This window comes from Lipophrys pholis (genome assembly GCF_963383615.2).
Source record: "Lipophrys pholis genome assembly, chromosome: 6".
Lineage (NCBI taxonomy): Eukaryota > Metazoa > Chordata > Actinopteri > Blenniiformes > Blenniidae > Lipophrys > Lipophrys pholis.
Window position 1 is genome coordinate 6,574,272 of NC_137629.1, and position 18,317 is coordinate 6,592,588.

The following is an 18,317-nucleotide window of genomic DNA, read 5'->3' on the forward strand; positions in this document are numbered from 1 at the left end:
CTGATATTTGTGTTTATGATGTTGTTTTTTTCAGAGGATTTAATTCATTCTTCTTCTCATTTCTCATGTCATGAGCATTATCTTGCTGAAAAAAACCTCCAGTAATTAACATACATCACTTCCACACGTTTCGCTTCAGACGTTTCTTCTTTATTTTTTCTCGGTCATGAGAGGAAATCTGGTCTGATGAGGGGAGAGCTGAATCCCTACAGAGCATGGATGCTGGTGACCAGTGTCGCCACAGTTACCTTGGAAAAGTAATAGGATTAACGCTACAATAATAACGCTGCAACAGTAACACTACAATAGTAATGCTACAATAGTAACGCACAGTGACTTGGATAAGTAACTTTAATCTGATTACTGGTTTGAAAATAGTTACACATTAGATTACTTGTTACCGAAAAAAGTAGTTATATTAAACTAATTGTTGACTTAGTACTTAGTAACGCATTACTGGCATCGCTCCTGGTGACAGTAGTAACACACAGGATATACTTCTACATTCTACACTTTGCACAATTTCATCCTCAAAAGCGAAAAAAATGAATAAATACTGACATAAATGTGTTTTTTCAATTCAAACACCATTAAACCTCTGAATATGTTGAAGACTGAGCAACAAATCAAAACAGTTCCAGATATTCACGGGGATGAAGAGCACATTCTTCTGCCTACATGTTGAATAAAAAAGGGGAGAATTGTATATTATATGTATTCAAGATATATCACACTTGCACGTTTTATTCAATGCTGATAAATTTAGCTTCTACCTTTCCTGTGCAGTGAAAAAATGGAAAGATTTTTATTTAAATGTAATACATTTTGAATTACCACAGTTGTCGCTTTATGAAGTAAATCAAACCTTGTTAAATTTGTTCTTTTGATACTGCTTTGACATGCAGTAGTTTCTGAAGTGAAGATTATGAGTACAGCTTCTACTGCAAACCACACAGCCGTCGACTCTCAAAACATCTTTTCCTTTTCCTGTCGACTGTTATATTTCTACACCTTCATCGTGTTTTTCTTCCAACAGCAGTTGCCCGATACCAGTCTAACACAAGTAAATCAGCAACTAAACCCCTTTTGCTAAACTTTTCTTCCCGGAAGTCTTCCAGCATCAATATTCTCATCTCTTGTCTTCAGAATCCAAATAGTAAAATAATGTTTGTGGGTGACGACACCAGCGGAACAGCAATTATACAGTAATTTTCGCATTAAGACTTAATTGAGCCATCTTAGATAAGTCACAGTTAATATATGAAGGCTTTAGTGGGTTCCTTATAACGTGTTTTGTGAAGTCTCAGCCCATTATACCCATATAAACTCCAGTGTGACCAGCTCATCCTCGAGTCCAAATGATGCTGCTTCATTCAGCTCCACCAACAAACAAACTGCCTGTTGATAAATGTTGCCCTAAACTCATAATATCTAAAGTGAAGACTGCTGAATAATGCAATAAGATATTAGGTAGGCGCATTGACCTTGACTTTTTGCCACTTAAACCCAATTGGATCATTTCTGGTGAGCATGTGTGGCACTTTTTCTTTTTACTTTTTCATTTTTCTTTCTTTCAGAATAAACCTTGAAATGTGACAAAAACAAAAGAAATCACATTTCTGACAAATTCTACATTCCCTAAAGCTTTCTTAAGGATTAACAACTATGGACGGTATGGCCAATGTGATCTTCAGCTTCAATGTTTGACCAGTAAAACTCAAAGGTCTTCATGTCTGAGTGAAGGTGAACACTTTGCGTCAACTTTGAGGAATTTTCCCAAAGGCGTTTTTTTTTTGATATGGCAATAATGAGAATGGGGCTGACAACCTGGAAACATCATGCCTCTGGCCTACGGCTGCTGCTGACACGGAGGCATAATAACTGAAAGTTGAACAGTGTGCTAACTAAAGGGAGAAAGTTTCTCAGTTTATTTAATCAATTCAGTAAATAAGACTAAAGTGCCTTTTTGACATGACTGAAACCTTCTCTTCCTATAGGTTCTGTGGGTTTATGCCTGTTTTGTGTTTCATGTAGTCGGTGCTGTCTACCTCTCAGATAGCCTTTAGCCATGAGGATGTGTCGGTCAGAGGGGAATTTAAAGAAGAAGAAGAAAAAATCTAACCTATCTTCTGCTCTACGCTCGGCTGCCTCCTCCTCTCACAGCAAATAAAACGGAAGCATCAGAAATCGCCTCGAGCATTTCATCTGTCCAAAATTTCTTTGGAGCCTTTCTGAAATTCATGACTGCAGGAAAACTAGTGATAATGTTGAGGTTAGCCCACGGTAACGGAGCATCCTGCACGGGTTTCTCTGATGGACTGTAATGTCCAGCTAGTCTGAGTGGGACGATCACTAACAACAAAAGATAGCATTGTGAGAGAATGTGAACAAGCTTATTACTTATTTAGACTCATTCACAAGCACCAGAGGTTACAGCCTGAGAGCGTTTGTGACGTCACATACACAATGTTTAATCTGAAGATAAAACTTAAAGTCGACTAAAACTTTAATGCGATTTCATAATTGTATTACATGTATTTATATTTATAACACCATGCAAAGAAAAGGCATTTGGACTGTAAGCTGGTTTAAAAACATCTATGAAACCCACAGTAATTTCTTGAAAAATCATATTTTAAAAGAACAGTTATTTCATCCCCCTCATGTAATTAAACACAATGAAAGAAAACTGCAGTAAAGATTTGGGTTGCTATATAAAAACTACCATATTGTTATGCTGCAGTTAAAGAAAATATGATAGAAATGTTTTAATTTTTTTATTTTTTTTAATTAATAGTACTACAGTCAGAGTTATATTACCCTTTTTAAAAATGGATTTAGGTTGTATCAAGATGGAATAATAGTTATACTATTCTAAAACTCATATTTAAAGTTGGACAACTGCAGCTAATTTTCCTATAATCTAAAGAAATAATCGTTATTATCACATAAATGTAACAAAACTGTAGTATGTGGTATGTTTGATATCATTTAACAATATTGCTAAAATTATTATTACTGTAAAAATCATACACATCATGACACATTACAGTTGAAACACATTTTTCCAGAACAACCGTTGCATTAATTTTACTGTTCGATCATTAAGTTAGTGGCAGTAATTAACAAGTTTCTGTAAAATGTTTTGCATTAATTTGCTGTAAAACAGTTTTGTAGTGAGCTGCTCGTCAATTGATGGCATGCTTGTGTGAATTTCACAGTGCTATTATGTAATAAATGAGTAAAAATTTTTAAATACAATCATTTTCTCCCATAATATCACAGCAACAGATAAACTAATACCTGCTGACATGATTTTAGCGCTGAATGAACTGATTGATGCAGGCATTTACATCCTGCCTGTTCTGGTGAAAAGGCTCAGATGAGCATCTTGCACATGGATATTTCAGCATTGTCTGCTAAAATGACATCGCTTTTCCATTTCTCATTGCCGTGTTAATGTGTCTTTCTTCATTTTCTGGTTGACCAAGCCCAGCAATCATTGTATCTCATCACAGCATCGCCCTCTCCTCTTCTACTGCAGCTCACCAACACAGAGGACCCAAATTAAACAGAGACTCATCTCAATAAAGCCCGGCATAAACATCATGCTTTTGTGCTCGGGACCATTATTGCCCCATCCTTTTTCCACAGAGATGAAATTACATGCGGTAGATTATGACAGCCATCACTTTGTATCATGTCTTCTGCAGCCGGTATCTGGTTCTCAGAGTGACAGCGCCGCAGAAAAAATTCGGAATAGCATCCACATGGTCAAGTTAACTGATTCAAAGGAGATGTCATAGCAATCACCGTGTTACTGTAATTAAATTTAGATTGAATCAAGTCCATTTTCATGGTGCCGCTCATACAATTTCCACTTGATGCAATTTTAAAGCAGCCGTGGCAGATGTAGATCCTGCCGTCTGTTCTAATACAGTGTGCTGAATGAGCAGCTCTACTCGGCAGAAAATAAATTGGATACAATCTGATCTCCTGAAAGTCTTTCAGACTTATTCTGGCTGAATATCTTAGATTAACAGAGAATGGCGGCGACAGAGAATTAACAGATCTCTCTTGCCTATTGAGGCTTTGTGCGTGTGTGTGTGTGTGTGTGTGTGTGTGTGTGTGTGTGTGTGTGTGTGTGTGTGTGTGTGTGTGTGTGTGTGTGTGTGTGTGTGTGTGTGTGTGTGTGTGTGTGTGTGTGTGTGTGTGTGTGTGTGTGTGTGTGTGTGTGTGTCAGAGTGAATAGAGCCACAGTCCAGGCGCTGGAGGATCATCAGCGGGCCTGAAGAGAGCGACTCCACACTTGACTGCACAGATTAAGAGAGTGACAGGGACCTACGACTGGCTAATTCAATGGGGGCACTCTCTGTGGAAAACACTTCATTCTCAACAATGTTACTTGGCTCTGCTGAGCGATACATCCTGCTATGAAGTATTATGCTGCCACAGTGGAACAACCTCACCTTCTCTTGCTTCGCTCGGCTTGAAAGCTGTGTTGCATGGGCCAGGCAGTCATCAATATTATGCCGCGATGAAAGAAAGAAAAAAGATCAAAACACACCTCTTCTCACTCATTAGGTTCTAACTTTCTTTAACAGCTTTGATTATCAGCAAAAAGCCGAGCGATTTAAAACGATCGGGCCCAGTTCTTCTGGGATACACACATCACAGACAGCTAATGAATGATACATATGTCTGAATTTCTGAGTAACCCGTCGTTTCTTTTTCTTTTTCAAAGGGAATCACTGGGATCCGGTTTGCCGAACATCAGAGGTGCTACATCAGGACCCAAACCAAGAAGCTCCCCACAGTGGCAGAGGTGGAGGCTGAGGACACAGAGTTACTGGTATGGCTCCTCTCTCTGCCGACTGTAGCTCGGACTCTCTGTAGTCCTGCTGAGGCTGTCATGCATATTGTAGGGAGATAACCAGAGAAGAGCAACTGAGAGCCTCACACAAATCCTCAGCCTGTCCATCTTATACCCAACACACACACACACACACACACACACACACACACACACTGAAGAATAAACCTGGGTTTGCGGTGCCTGTGAAAACTCAAGAAAACTGCCCACAAACCCGCAGCCTCTTTGTGGCTCACATCAAATGGTGTTTGCTGTCAATCTCTAGCCAATATTAATTTTTAATCATCTCCTCCAAAGGCTCTACCCAAATAGCCTAAAGGAGGAAGGGTGCAGGAGAGGTCTGAGGGAGAGGTAAACCATTAAAATGGTATTTTTTAAAAGATGTTTTCTTTGTAAAATTCACAAGGCTCCCTCTCCAACTTTAGAGCGATTCATTTCACTTCTCTGGATTCTTCTAGTTGTAAGTGAACTCCGGCAAAAAGGAATGGAAGAAATCCAGTCAATCAAAATTCCCATTTTTTCAGTGTCACAGTGCAATTCACTGAGTGGGCCGCATGTTCAAAGAGAAAATCCTCCTCTCAAATGTCTCTACTGCACGCATGCTCTCATTTACATTTCACATTGTAGCTCAGAAGAAGCAACTGGCAAATATCTGACGCTCCCAACTCACTGCTTCATTCTAAAAACTGAATAAGCCAATTGTCAGCCCAATCTCAGTTTCAACTTTAAGAACACAAGCTGTTACACCCAAAAAAACCAAACACAATTTTGTTATTTATTTTTCCTCATCTTTATAATGTTTGATCCACGTTTACAGACACTAATTGCCCAGGCAGCACCATATGTCCGCACCATCGCTCTTCTTTGTGGACACTGTGTAGTGTAATTGGCTTAATTCACAGCTCCAAAGTGAATTATCTGAGGCCAGAGTGACTAGGATTTGTACTTATATTGGTTTTTATATTTAAAGTGATAATAATCTGGAAGGTATTCTCAGGAAGAGGTTTACATCAGGTTCTTCTTATCACAGTGAATATTAAACACAGGTACAACATTTGCCTAATCAAATGACACATTAAAGCACCTTCTGATGAGCTATGATCAACTGTAAAGGTATGAAGTAATATCCTGAAGAGATATCTATTACTTTACAATCATTTTTACAAACTGCTATAACTACTTAATTTTCCAAACTACAGACCTGATTAACTAAGATCTACGGAGGCCCAGAAGTGCAAAATACTACAATCTTCGAAAAACACAACACAATCCTAAAAACACTACAGAATTCAGAAAACACAACAGAAATGTTTGGCCGCTGCTGACGGCAGGGTCGTCACTGATTGGATGAGCTGCCAATGACACGCTCGTCGCTGATCGGACAGAAAAAAAGTCCATCTTTTTAACAGGAAGTCAATACTGCATCCTGAAACACGATCCAAAACACTAACTCAAGTTAATATGTTGGTGAGGAAAGTGATTAAACATATTAACCAATAAAAATAATGTTTTATGGGAGAATTTCAGTCACTGAGTCAAAGCTGTGGGAGAAACAAGAGCAAAACAAAAACAGTATAAAAAGATAGCAAGAGGTGGGGAACCAGTTGAGGGAACGCCTCATCTCCACCAACGGCTGAGACAATTTGCCTATTAAAAAACACAGGAAACCAGCTGCAGGAAATAAACATGACTGACTCCATTATGTTTGTGCTGCAACTGGTTGAGATAGATGGTGAACAATGTTTCTCCAGAGATTTTATCCCACATGATGTCAGAATTAGGCAACAAAGGCACACTGGTATTAATAGTTTTGCTGCCCCAAGCAGAATTCCTCTATGCTCAGGACAACCAATTAAATACATCTATCCATCGTACACCCACTTCATCCAAGTTATGTTCAAGGGAGTTGTAACTGATTGCAATCCATTGGGCAAAGGGCAGGGTAGATCCTGAACAGGGTGTTAGTCCATCTTAAAGCCAATTAAATAAGAGTGAGGCAGAATATTTTGTTGCTGCACTCTGGGGCAGGTGTATATCTCACCTGTGGATTTAAGGTCATTAATGTCCCGTTTGCTGCGGTGAGCTGACACAAAATGATGCAGTCCATTATCTCACAAGGTTGCAATGTTTAAAGTAAAATTATCGTGGTTAGTTGAGGGCAATGACACCACTCCACTCGCAAGACTGCACAGTAAATCTGATGCTACATTCAGCAGGTGTGCATCTGAACATAAAGAGAGGAAACAAACACCGACAGCACACAAACACACCTTTCAGTATCCCATTGTCTTTAGAGTACAAATAGTACGAAGCTCCTTCATTTTCTCAATTTCTGTGGTTGGCGAACGCCTGTCACTTCTTAGACTGTGAGAGTTCTGCACCTTTCAGTGGGCATGTTATCGTGGCTTTGATGCTCATGTTATTCACTGTGGAAAAACGGTAGCAAGCTTCCATTGCTGCATTATGCAATCGGCTGTACGGCTCCTGGCCTCTGTGTTGTGTTATGCTAAGCTAACCAAAGCTTACACAGCTTGCAGTCACTTTTATAGAAGAAGCGCATGTATTTTCTCCAGTTTACTTTTTAGGTTGTAATGTCAGAATACTGTTGGGCTTGGTGTATTGGTGTAGAAATACCATAAATCGTCCGAGAAACATGATCTCATCCACCACCACCCTTTTTCTCTCATCCCCTCTTTTTAAAATCTTTTTTTACCACATTTACACACTGTTCCCATCTAAAATTATTATTTACTTGGTTCATATATCAGCATATCAATAATCAAATATTAGACCAGTGCCATTTATTTCTAGTGTATTCCATATTTATGCCATTACTGCCGACTTCACTGTGGTTAGATCGCTAAATACAGCAGCAGAAGAGGATGATTCACGACAAAAACAGTGGATTACACAACAAAAACGCAGCAAATACCAACGGGGCACATTTGGGTAATAAACCGTGACCTTGTCTTGACCCCAACAAAGTCTGTCCTCACATTAGATGGCGGCCTCTGATCCATTCTCTGTGCAAATCCACCCACATGTGACCCTGGAAAAGATCAGCGCAAGTTCCTCCTCAGGTGGTGGAACACATGAAGCTCACAGGGGTTAAAGCCAAGCACTAATGGTTCCTAGCCTAACCCCGCCACAGGCTTTCAGGAATAAAGGCTCAGAGCTGCCACGACAGGCTTTTGAGCGATGGTGAAAAACAATGCAGAAAAAAAAACTGCGGCAAAACTGCAAGCTGCTGATAAGGAAATGCAGCTCCTGCGAGGGAAAACCAGGTGACAAACACGAATTGTTTGCCAGGATTTTTTTCTTTCCTTTTCAATTTACCTACTTTATAAAATGTCTGAGGGAGTAATCCCTGAGCTTCACTCCAGTTCCCCCAGTCTGACATGGCAACCGCCATCCACCTCCCTCTCTCTCACACACACACACACACACACACACACACACACACACACACACACACACACACACCTTAACATTGTCAGAGGATGCTGCTTGCTCCATTAAACAGACACTTAATATGGATGACCGAAGCTCACCCGGCAACCCAAAACCTCCCACTCAGACAACTCCAAACAGAGAAACAGTGTGCAGAAAAACAACACCACTGCAGAGGATGTGAATACACTGAAGCCCCGTGAGGATACAGCACAGATTGTTTTCTATCATTCAGAGTTCAGTGAATGACAGGCTGGCCAGAGAGACTGCAAACAAAAAAGTTCAATTCCTGTTCTGATGAATTCGGTTGTGCGATTGATTCACACCAGCAGATGTTTCTATATATACTTGATAAAAAATGAATTGAGACACATTGGGCCTGATTTGCTAAGATCCTGCATAAATTACACGTTCACACAAATAGATTGTGCTTTCAGTTTTTGTGCGTTTTACAGGTGATTCACTAAGAATAAAACCATGGGTGACATCAAATGCACACGAGTCATATACACGGATTTGCATGCATTAGATCCTGTTTCCACGTGAACAATCTGCTCAAAATTCTATTCTTTAGTTTCTGTCTGTTTACATTCACCATGGAGGAATTTAATTAACATAAATGTGACGTTGCACTTGGTAGAGGAAGTTATCAAACACATTGGAGTCTTACAGCAAGTACAACTGAATTTGGCAAAATAGAAACAATCGCAGAGATGATCCGTCACAGCATCAACGTTTGAGGTACAAAACGAAAACCTTTGAGAAAATATAAAGATAAAGTCCACAAACAAAAGTCGTGTTGAGCCAACTGATGAAATGACTCCTCAAAAGAACAGCAGTATTTAAGAAGCATTTGTGCAGATTTATCAGGTTCAGGTGAGACGATTCAGGCCAGGAAGCAGCAAGTAAACAAGAGAAGATGTCAAGGAGCCTGACGTGAGAGATCACAGAATCACAAAAAAAACACAAGAAATAGAATGTGAACCGCGTCTAGAGATTTAAATTGGAGTAATGAAACTTCATTAATGTAAAAAAAAATGTTTTACTTTCTGGGAGTATAATAAATCTATATATAAGAAGTTTTTACCTCAGTTTATCATGTTTTGTGGCTCCAGATGAAATTTACGTAGGCCCCATTTACACAACAACATTTCAAGTGAAAATATTTGTGTTTTCATTTTAGAAAAGTTTAGTGTTTATACAACAACATTTTGAAAACAATGTCAGTTTACACAGAAACAGCAGCAATGCTAAAAAAAAAAATACTATATATAGTTTTCATGTAGGGCCACTAGTGGGCGCTGTTGGTTGTTTTTGTAGTGAAACCACACACACGCAGCAGAGAACAATGCACTATAATCATCAACAACGGCAAGTACGCAGACATTCCTACAGACAGACCACCAAGTTGGATTGTTATTGCAGTGACTCTCAACTCTAAAACTCTAAAAAGGTATGATTTTTTTCACCTGGATCATCGCTGACTTTTTCATAAAATTCTTTTAAATACCAGGATTTGAACTATTGAGCGCACCGGAATATAAGCTGCAGCCACCACATTTAAAAAGGAAAAAAAAGAAAAAGAAATTTCGGAGTTACGTGATGCACCTGAACGCATCACCCACGTATCAGCAACAAAGCTCCTTAACCCTTAAAAAGCCGAGTCGTCCGCTGCAGGGTTCAAAGCATGTAAAAAAAAAAAGCGGGTTATCATCCGGAAAGTACGGTAACCATACGAAGATGCAGTATTAATGGTGGAGGCAGAGTCTGAGGTAGTGCTGCTGTCTCCCATTTGTTCTTGCCTCGAGGTTTCGCATTTTGATGACGCATGCGGCGGTGCGACTCTGTGTTGGCTGCTGTTGCCAGATTGTCTGTTTTCCCCCGACATGTTAAGGCCCGTTTACGGTGAGCTTTAGCCGGGTTTTCGACTGGAAGGCTCTGAAATCTGGCAACTCTCTAAAACAACGTTAAACTGTGAGAGCGCCATTCACTAACACCAGAATGAGCGCCGCTTACAGTAACGTTCATCAGGCAGAAATATGATACGTTCAGTTCACGTTCGCCCAAAATATGAACGAGTTCATGATCGAACGTTCATTGAACTTGTTCAGGCACAACACTGCCGGGCTGCTCATGCACGGTAGCAGTGTTTCAAAAAAGTTGTGTTTTCCTCCTTCCACATGGAGACGGAGTCTCAATAAGTTCCAGCCCGGGAGCTGTTTTCAAAAAGTTGCATGATCAGTGACTCTGAGCACCGTTGTGGAACCTGAAGCTCAAGACGCAATGAAACGTTTCTGTTTTCACTTGAATGCGTTGCTGTGTAAAGTGGACAAAAACCACTCTTTTGGTCAAAAAGGTTGTCGACCTCTGTGTTAGGAAGTTTCTCACCTGCATATTCTCACAAAATCCATGAACTTCCTCACTAGTCTTCCTCTTCTCCTCTCTTATGTACACATAAATCCACATGGTTGAATAACTGAGCTGTCAGCACTTTGTAGGGTCAGTCTGTTGGCAAATTCACTCATTAAGTTCAGCCGTTCAGTTTGTTGAGAATCAAATGGTGGTGCAGCAGCAAAAAACAACAACAACAACAAAAAAAGAAAACCAGCTGAGATAAACCACGGATATGTAGACAGTCAGAGATAAACTAATGTCTGTTTAGGGGCTACTGATACATCGGCAGCACTGCAGAGGGCCTGGTAACTGCAGCGGCAATAAAAAATCATGGAAAACTCATTCAATGTAACTTCTTTTTCTCAATAATAATAATCAGTTATCAGCCTCTTGCTGCTTAAGTTAACATTCACTCATTATTCCCAACACCAGCTTTGATTTTCTCTGAGTATAGATATATATATTCAAATGTGACTGAATGATGAATGAATATATTCATTCATCATTTAGTCACATTTGAATTTTTGGACAAATCTAATTAAATACCTTTTTAGAAAGCCTCAGAATTTAAAAATATTAGTTTCCCTGTTTTTGAGGAGAGTCTGTGTCTACTGAAGAAAAAAAAAAAAAAAAAACAGCAATCAGAGAATATGCCTGGCTAAAATCAAACCAGTTCAAAACCTTTTTTTGTCACAAGCATACATGCAGTGAAAATTGTTTAGTACCTGTTGCTGAGCTAAACACTCAAGATACAGTGGAAGATAACTAATCCTCACAATAGACAATCCATGAATTACTGTCCTCTCTGATGAATACTGGTACAACTACCTGGTGTAAAGATCATCTTATCATTGTGAGGAGCTTCCTGGCAGGTATAATGTATTGACAATCAATATTCTGAAAATTGCTTTACCTACTGTAGATTAAAAAAAAACTTGCTATTCAGCGAGGAAGCTGCTCAGTTTTACATTTGTCATGAGTCATTTCCACCGTTAACTGCAGTTTTCACAGAAATGAGAAGTTCTTCTTTCAAAGTCGGTATTCATGCAGAAAAACAGACTGTGAACATTTTCCTGTGAACATTTTGCAACTTTTGATATCAGTGTCTGTGCAAATTCACTGCAAATATCCAAAAAGGCTGTAGGGTCTGATGATGGGCTCCCCCATCAAAAGGAAGATTTTGACGATTATGCAGTCAACTATAAAAGGGAATTTCTGTGCCTGGTCCATGAGCTGGCGCTTTACCGCAGACATGTTGACGTCTTTATGCTTGAGAGCGGTCCCTCAGCTGCACATGTTTCAGGATGTCAGGGGACAGTTGAAGATCCCTCTGGGGAGCAGCCACACTTGAGGAGGCAGAAGCCATTGTTGTGATGTGTCCCATACATAGTGTGTTGCATGTGAGTACTCGTGATAAAAACAACCGTTAAAAAAAATATACTACTTGTGAAAAATGCACAAGCTAAAAATGCTAATATTTTATAAAAGTGGCTCAAGAAAAACTGTTCCACTTTTCATTTTAACAGCTTTAACTCATTTCAGTCAAATCCAGTTGATTCAAATAACACATTTTAACCATCTACTCCAGTCTCACAACTCCCTGTTTTTACACACTAAGTTTTCAAGCAAGGCTGATTTTCTGACAGAGGAAGGTCAGATAAAATTGCACAGTAGGAAAAATTAATGCGGGTTCCTCTATTTCAGACTCTGCAGGCTGTCTGTTCCACTCAAAGCTCCACGGAAGCACTTCTGTATTTGTCAACGGCACAAATTTGCATGTCAAAATGTCCCAAAGTTGAATGAAGCCAAACATTTTGCACAGATTTACTTCAGCAAATCCAATCAGTCTGTAGAGATGATTTTATTTTTTCACTGGGAATTTTCACAGTTTATAAATGCCAGTGTGGCGGGGTGTTCGGTGCCCTTGAGCAGGTACCAGCACACTCACTGTAAGCTGCTTGAATATGGTTGTCAGCTGAAATTCACCACCTGGTACGCGGCATAAAATAAGCCTTCTTGTGCTCAGTGCAGCATATGAAAGCTCCTAGGTATGGTGAGACATTTTTTGTTGATCTCTGGCAAACATAACACCACTTTAAACAATGTGTCATGTTGACAGTGTCGTCTCCATACCCCGTTCCCCCGGGGACTTGGTGGCAGGAGAGGGTAAATTCATTAACTACAGCACAACTGGTGTATAATTAAGTTGTGCATTGGAAGCAAAAAACATACGTACATCAGGAGCAGGTTGCACAAAGCAAACAGCCATCAGTCCCAAGGTCCAACACTTCAGGAGAAAAAGAAAATCTTTGTTTCTTAATAATATATCATTTGTCAATAGAAAAATGGAAAAGCCTTTGAAAGTGTGTGTAAACTGGTGGACTGTAATCATGTTGTCTTTGTACTTGTCAACTGGCATTTAGAAATCCTTGCCCCATGCTAAAATGCTGACCTTTACTACTCCCCCCTCAGGCGCTCTCTCCTGCAAGTTATTGGAGTCGTTTCTCAACTGTGAAGTCCAAGTCATGTTGTGAGCCCCGTGTCGTGACCTCCATTTACTTTCCAGAGAAGACTCACTTGGCTTCAGTGGTTAAGAGGCCCAATTAGAAAGTCTACTGTTTGTGTTCCTCGAGTTTGATTTAAATTTCCACAGTGACGCGGATGGTGAGAGCTCAATACTTAAACGCTCTGCGTCTGCCGTGCACCACCGCTCACTACACCAGCCTTACCACTCATCATTAGTCTGCCGCCTAAAACTGAGGAGGACACGTGTCAAAAACCTGGTTGAACACTCCGTGTGCCCCAACACAACCTCTGACATGACAGAACGTGCAGAAATTGTTTTGTTGTTGGTGTTTGTTTGTTTTTCCCTTTCCCTGCAGGTCATAACAGTGTCGCTCGATGACAAACACGAAGCAGCATGAAACTGAAAATTCAAATTCAAGCAGGAGTGACGGGGCGAACAAGAGGGCTGGGGCACGACCCAATATAAATGATTCTTGCTCCTACGATAGCCCCAGGATTCTACATCAAGCTTAACTAATGTGCAATTAAGCTTTAGACTAGAAGAAAATCACCTTGTAAAAACATTTGTCAAGCGAACTGTTTTTCTGTTCTGGGTTGCTAATTAACAGGGGAATGGGAAGAGGGGTTTGTTTGTGTGAGTATTTACATATACATGAAGAAAATAAATATCTGCACTGTTAGGGGAGAGCATTACCAAGCCCCTTCATATGTCTCTATTAGACAATACTGACATGTAGTCCCTATCATTAAGCAATAATAGTTTACTTTACAGCTCATGAACTACAGTATCAACAAATTAAGCCCAGCGATAGTGCCGGGTGCCAAGCCACAATGCAGAGAGGCGGGAGGACTGGGGGAAAGGTGGGGGGAGGAAGGGCAGAAGGGAGGAGAATGTGAGGCTTTATTGTGTCTGTCACATTAAACGATATTGCAGCCACACTCAGAGTAATGAAGACCACTTCTAAAGTCATTTAAAAGTCAAATCATCACTGTCTCTGAATTTCAATGATGTATAATAGAAGGAGCATGCCGGAGGCTTGAGAAGAGGGTTAAAGAGGGAGAGAGGAGCGCGGGGGGAGGGGGTGGGGGGGGTGGGGGGGGTGGGGGGGGTGGGGGGGGTGGGGTTGGTTGGGGGGTGTGGGGTGGGTGGGGGGGTGGGGGGGGGGGGGGGGGGGGGATAGGAGTCGGGAAGTTGCCGTCCCCTCAGAAGACAGAAAGGTGACAGATAAAAAGAGGAGGCTGCTGGAGCTGCTGTGTGGCTCCTGGGCCGACGCTGCAAACGTACAACTCTCGTTGTGAGGCGCAGACCTTTCTGCCAGCTCGGATATGACTCTGTGTGTGTGTGTGTGTGTGTGTGTGTGTGTGTGTGTGTGTGTGTGTGTGTGTGTGTGTGTGTGTGTGTGTGTGTGTGTGTGTGTGTGTGTGTGTGTGTGTGTGTGTGTGTGTGTGTGTGTGTTCCAGCAGGTGAATGAAGCCGGGGCCATGGATACCAAGGTGGAGGATTCCCAAGTGTGGGTTCCTGCCGAGGAGCCCATCGTTAACCCAGCCTTCCTCCTCGACTCCAAGATCTGGGAGATTTGCCAGCAGCTGCCCATCCACTGGATCCATCCTTCCCCCCTGAGTGGTGAGAGCAGGGGGCATCTCTGCCTCTAAATGCAGACTATTAACACGCTCGCTGGAGGGCATCCCCACAGGCCAAACGCAGGTCCACTGAGACACTTTGGTTTCTCAAGCATATGAACTGCTGCTTCTGGCTTTTCTGCGTCTGTTTGGAAAGTTGAAACGGCTCTGGTCAGTGGTGGAAGCACTCCTCTGAAATGTTACTGATGCAGGTTTATAAACATGACCGTCTAGACATCTTACAAGTAAATGTATAATCCAACATGAAAAAGAGGAATTTTATCAGATGACCAGCATGATCCCCCACTGGATCCTTAAACTCAATTATATCACAAAGGTGGATTTCCATTTTAAATCACGTGGAAATGACAACAAGTAGCTTACTTACACCAAAATATGCTTGAAAGACAAATTAAAGATAATTTACCTGATTTCCAAATTTGACTTCCAGCTCCGTGACTACTCTGCTCCATCACGTTGAGAACATTCATAATGTGAGGCCTGTCATGCACATGTGTGTGTGGTTTCATTACAAAAAACAATCGACCGCGCCAGCTCATGGCCTGGCATGCGAATTACGTTGTTTTTTGAATTTCTGCTGTTTCCATGCATTTTTTTCAGAATGTTGTTGGGTAAATGCGAAACTTTTCTGAAACAAAAATGCAAAAATCTACGTGTTTTCACTTGAAATGTTGTCGTATAAACAGGGCCTGAAAAAAGTGCATCACCCAAAAAAAACACTATTATGTGTGTAATATTATAATGCAGAGAAAAGGGAAGGCCCTCATAGAAGTTACTTGTCAAGTTGAGTGTTAAAACGTTCATGAATTTTTAATTGATATTGTTGGGAAAAAAGCCAATATGCCAAATAGTCCCAAAGCAGGATCAATTTAAATCGGCTTCAACTTTATATTTGCTGCATAGTTGCAGAGCTCCCAATGTGATATCAATTTTCAATAGAAAACCCTCAAGCAGCAGCAAACTATGCAGCATTTAGTTGCTTAAAGGTCAAACCTGCTTTCATTGTTTGTTAGAGAAAAAAAGGAGGGTGATCGGAAACCCAAATTTATGTGACACATATTATTACTCCATGACTACAGCTGTGGCCCATATAGGCAAAAACAAAAACAAAAATTAAACACAAATTAAAAAGAAAAAGACACAACAGAGGTGATTGAACAGCTGTTTTAGTGATCAACGTTTGACAAAAATATAGAATAAACAGCTTTTAATAGGTGCTGTACATACAGTTCACACATATAATTCATTTTCTGATCAAACTTTTTAAATGTTCTTCTTTATTATAATCCATAGATATTATGGCGATAACTTGAGAAGGGAGGTGATCGATTAACTTTAACCTTGGATTGAAAGATGACATGTGGGAAAACAATACATCTATTATTTTGATTAGCTTTTATATTAAATGACCACCAGCTACAGAATCCAGGGCACGAAAGGAGACAAAATGAAAATGAGCACAGCATTGGCTGTAGCTCTATGGCTGAATGTCCATTCTCCATGTGTCCCCTGGACATTTTCACTCCCACTTTAGATGAATTCAGAATATACATGGTCACTTCAGGAAAGAAGTTAGAAGTGCCACATGGAGAATAGATTTATATTAAAAATGCACCCATTTCTCTCAAATGTATAGAACCAAATGATTTCATGAAGCGGTTTTAAAGCAGATATTTAAACAAGACCAACACACTGAAAGCATATTAAGAGGAAGCTTTGTGTGTAAAATATGAACAGTTTTCAAAGTAAATCCAGCTTCATTTATCTGTGAAATGTAGTATAATAACAGTTTCAGTCTGAAGCGTGTGCATTTGGTCATCTGAAGATTTGTTTCTTGGTTTTGAGCATTTTTCTAGCAAAGATGTCTTGGCTTTATAAATTAGGATCTGCGTGTTAGTATCACAAAGGCAATAACACCATTGTTTGACAGAAGCATGAAGAAAGGCTGGAATGAATTTCAGCAAATTTCTCCTGAATGTTGGTAGCTAACATCAAGCCACTGGGAAAACAAGAGTGTGTGAGCCAAAATCGAGGAATCTAAGAGTTTTCTTATTTTATTTCCAACGGTATGAAAATTCTTTTGCTTCTTTCCCCCTACCACACACACACACACATACATTCAGATGCTGAGGTTGGAAATGTGGACGCTCCCGATGCAGAGGCCACAGGCCAGCGCTTCACCCGTGACGTCCTGGACCACGTCCCCGTTAACGACTATGTAAGTGGGGTCCATTCATGTCACCCAGCGATGAGGGGTGCAGTGTGTGGGGTTGGGGTTTGTCTCTGTGTGTGTGTGTGTGTGTGTGGGGGGGGGGGGTACAGTACAGCCACTTCAATCAGCCCCAGCTCTGCCTCGACTCTTTGTGCATATAAATCGCTCACTAATTGATGTTAAAACTGACTTTGTGCACCAGAGGGCACAGCAATTGCTCTATATATCTGTTTAAGTAAGGCCAGTTCATTGAAGACTCCCTTAATGTCTCTCCATTAATTGAGAGGAATATCCAGCCTTTCAAAGGCAGCAACTTGTGCCTTACAGCGCCCGTGAGCGTCTTTTTTCACCTCCTTCTTTCTGAAGCAGTGGAAGGCACTGCACAAAGGCACACTCTCAAGGTCAGTCATTGCTGCACAGATAAGTTACATTTATTAATAATGCTTTAATTATCAAAGCGTATGCCAAAGAATGGAAAGACCAAGTGGCATATGTTGGTGTGCTGAATGTAAACCACTCATATACTCATGATGAATTATCCCTGACTCAGGAGTGGTGGTGTGTGTGTGTGTGTGTGTGGGGGGGGGGGGGGGGGGGGGGGGGGGGGGGGGGGGGGGGGGGGGGCAATTTTGCACTGAAAAAACTGCAGTGCACAATAAAGATAGTGGGAACGTATACAGGTGCAATGATATCTGACACACACATTCAGCACTTACAGGTGAATAGCTACTGAAGCTAAATTCAAGGATAATGAGTCGGGCTCAGTCTGCTGCTCAGAGCGGGAGAACCGGTGAGAGGAACCAGAGAAATGAGACGTCCTATAATGTTGACTTTTATCAGGCCCATCCCAGAAACACAACCAGCTCAACTCTCCCCCCCCCCCCCCCCCAGCTCCTCTGTCTTGTGTCTTTGTCTGTGGCCGGAGATGCAGCGCTGTGCGATTAAAACATACCAGGGGATGAAAAACGCGGCTCTGCTTTTGAAATCCAGCGCCTCTATCAGCTGAGTAATGCATACTATTGCAATCCATTCCAGCAGCACGTCCAGCCGCTGTTTGTGGGCCCGCTGATAATAAAGGCCTTTGTGGCCAAGCAGAGGGCAGGCAGCAGTCTGTAATTGGGAGTCTGAACTCTTGCTTGTGCCAGTGGGAAGGCACATGTGTTAGCTCGGCTTTTATTTTTATTTATTTATTTAATCCGTCTCATGTGCATGTGCATAAAG

At 41.0% G+C, this 18,317-nt stretch overlaps 1 protein-coding gene across 2 annotated transcripts in view; it reads left to right on the plus strand.

Annotated features, from left to right (window-relative positions):
• The window catches only part of tnmd (tenomodulin), an 81,239-nt gene that overhangs the window by 55,409 nt on the left and 7,513 nt on the right, over positions 1–18,317 (plus strand). For both annotated transcript variants that reach the window (XM_080466098.1, XM_080466099.1), the window contains 3 exons: positions 4,745–4,852; positions 14,705–14,867; positions 17,008–17,102. In XM_080466098.1, coding sequence (XP_080322224.1) covers positions 4,745–4,852; positions 14,705–14,867; positions 17,008–17,102 — 366 coding nt within the window. The remainder of the gene's footprint in view (positions 1–4,744; positions 4,853–14,704; positions 14,868–17,007; positions 17,103–18,317) is intronic.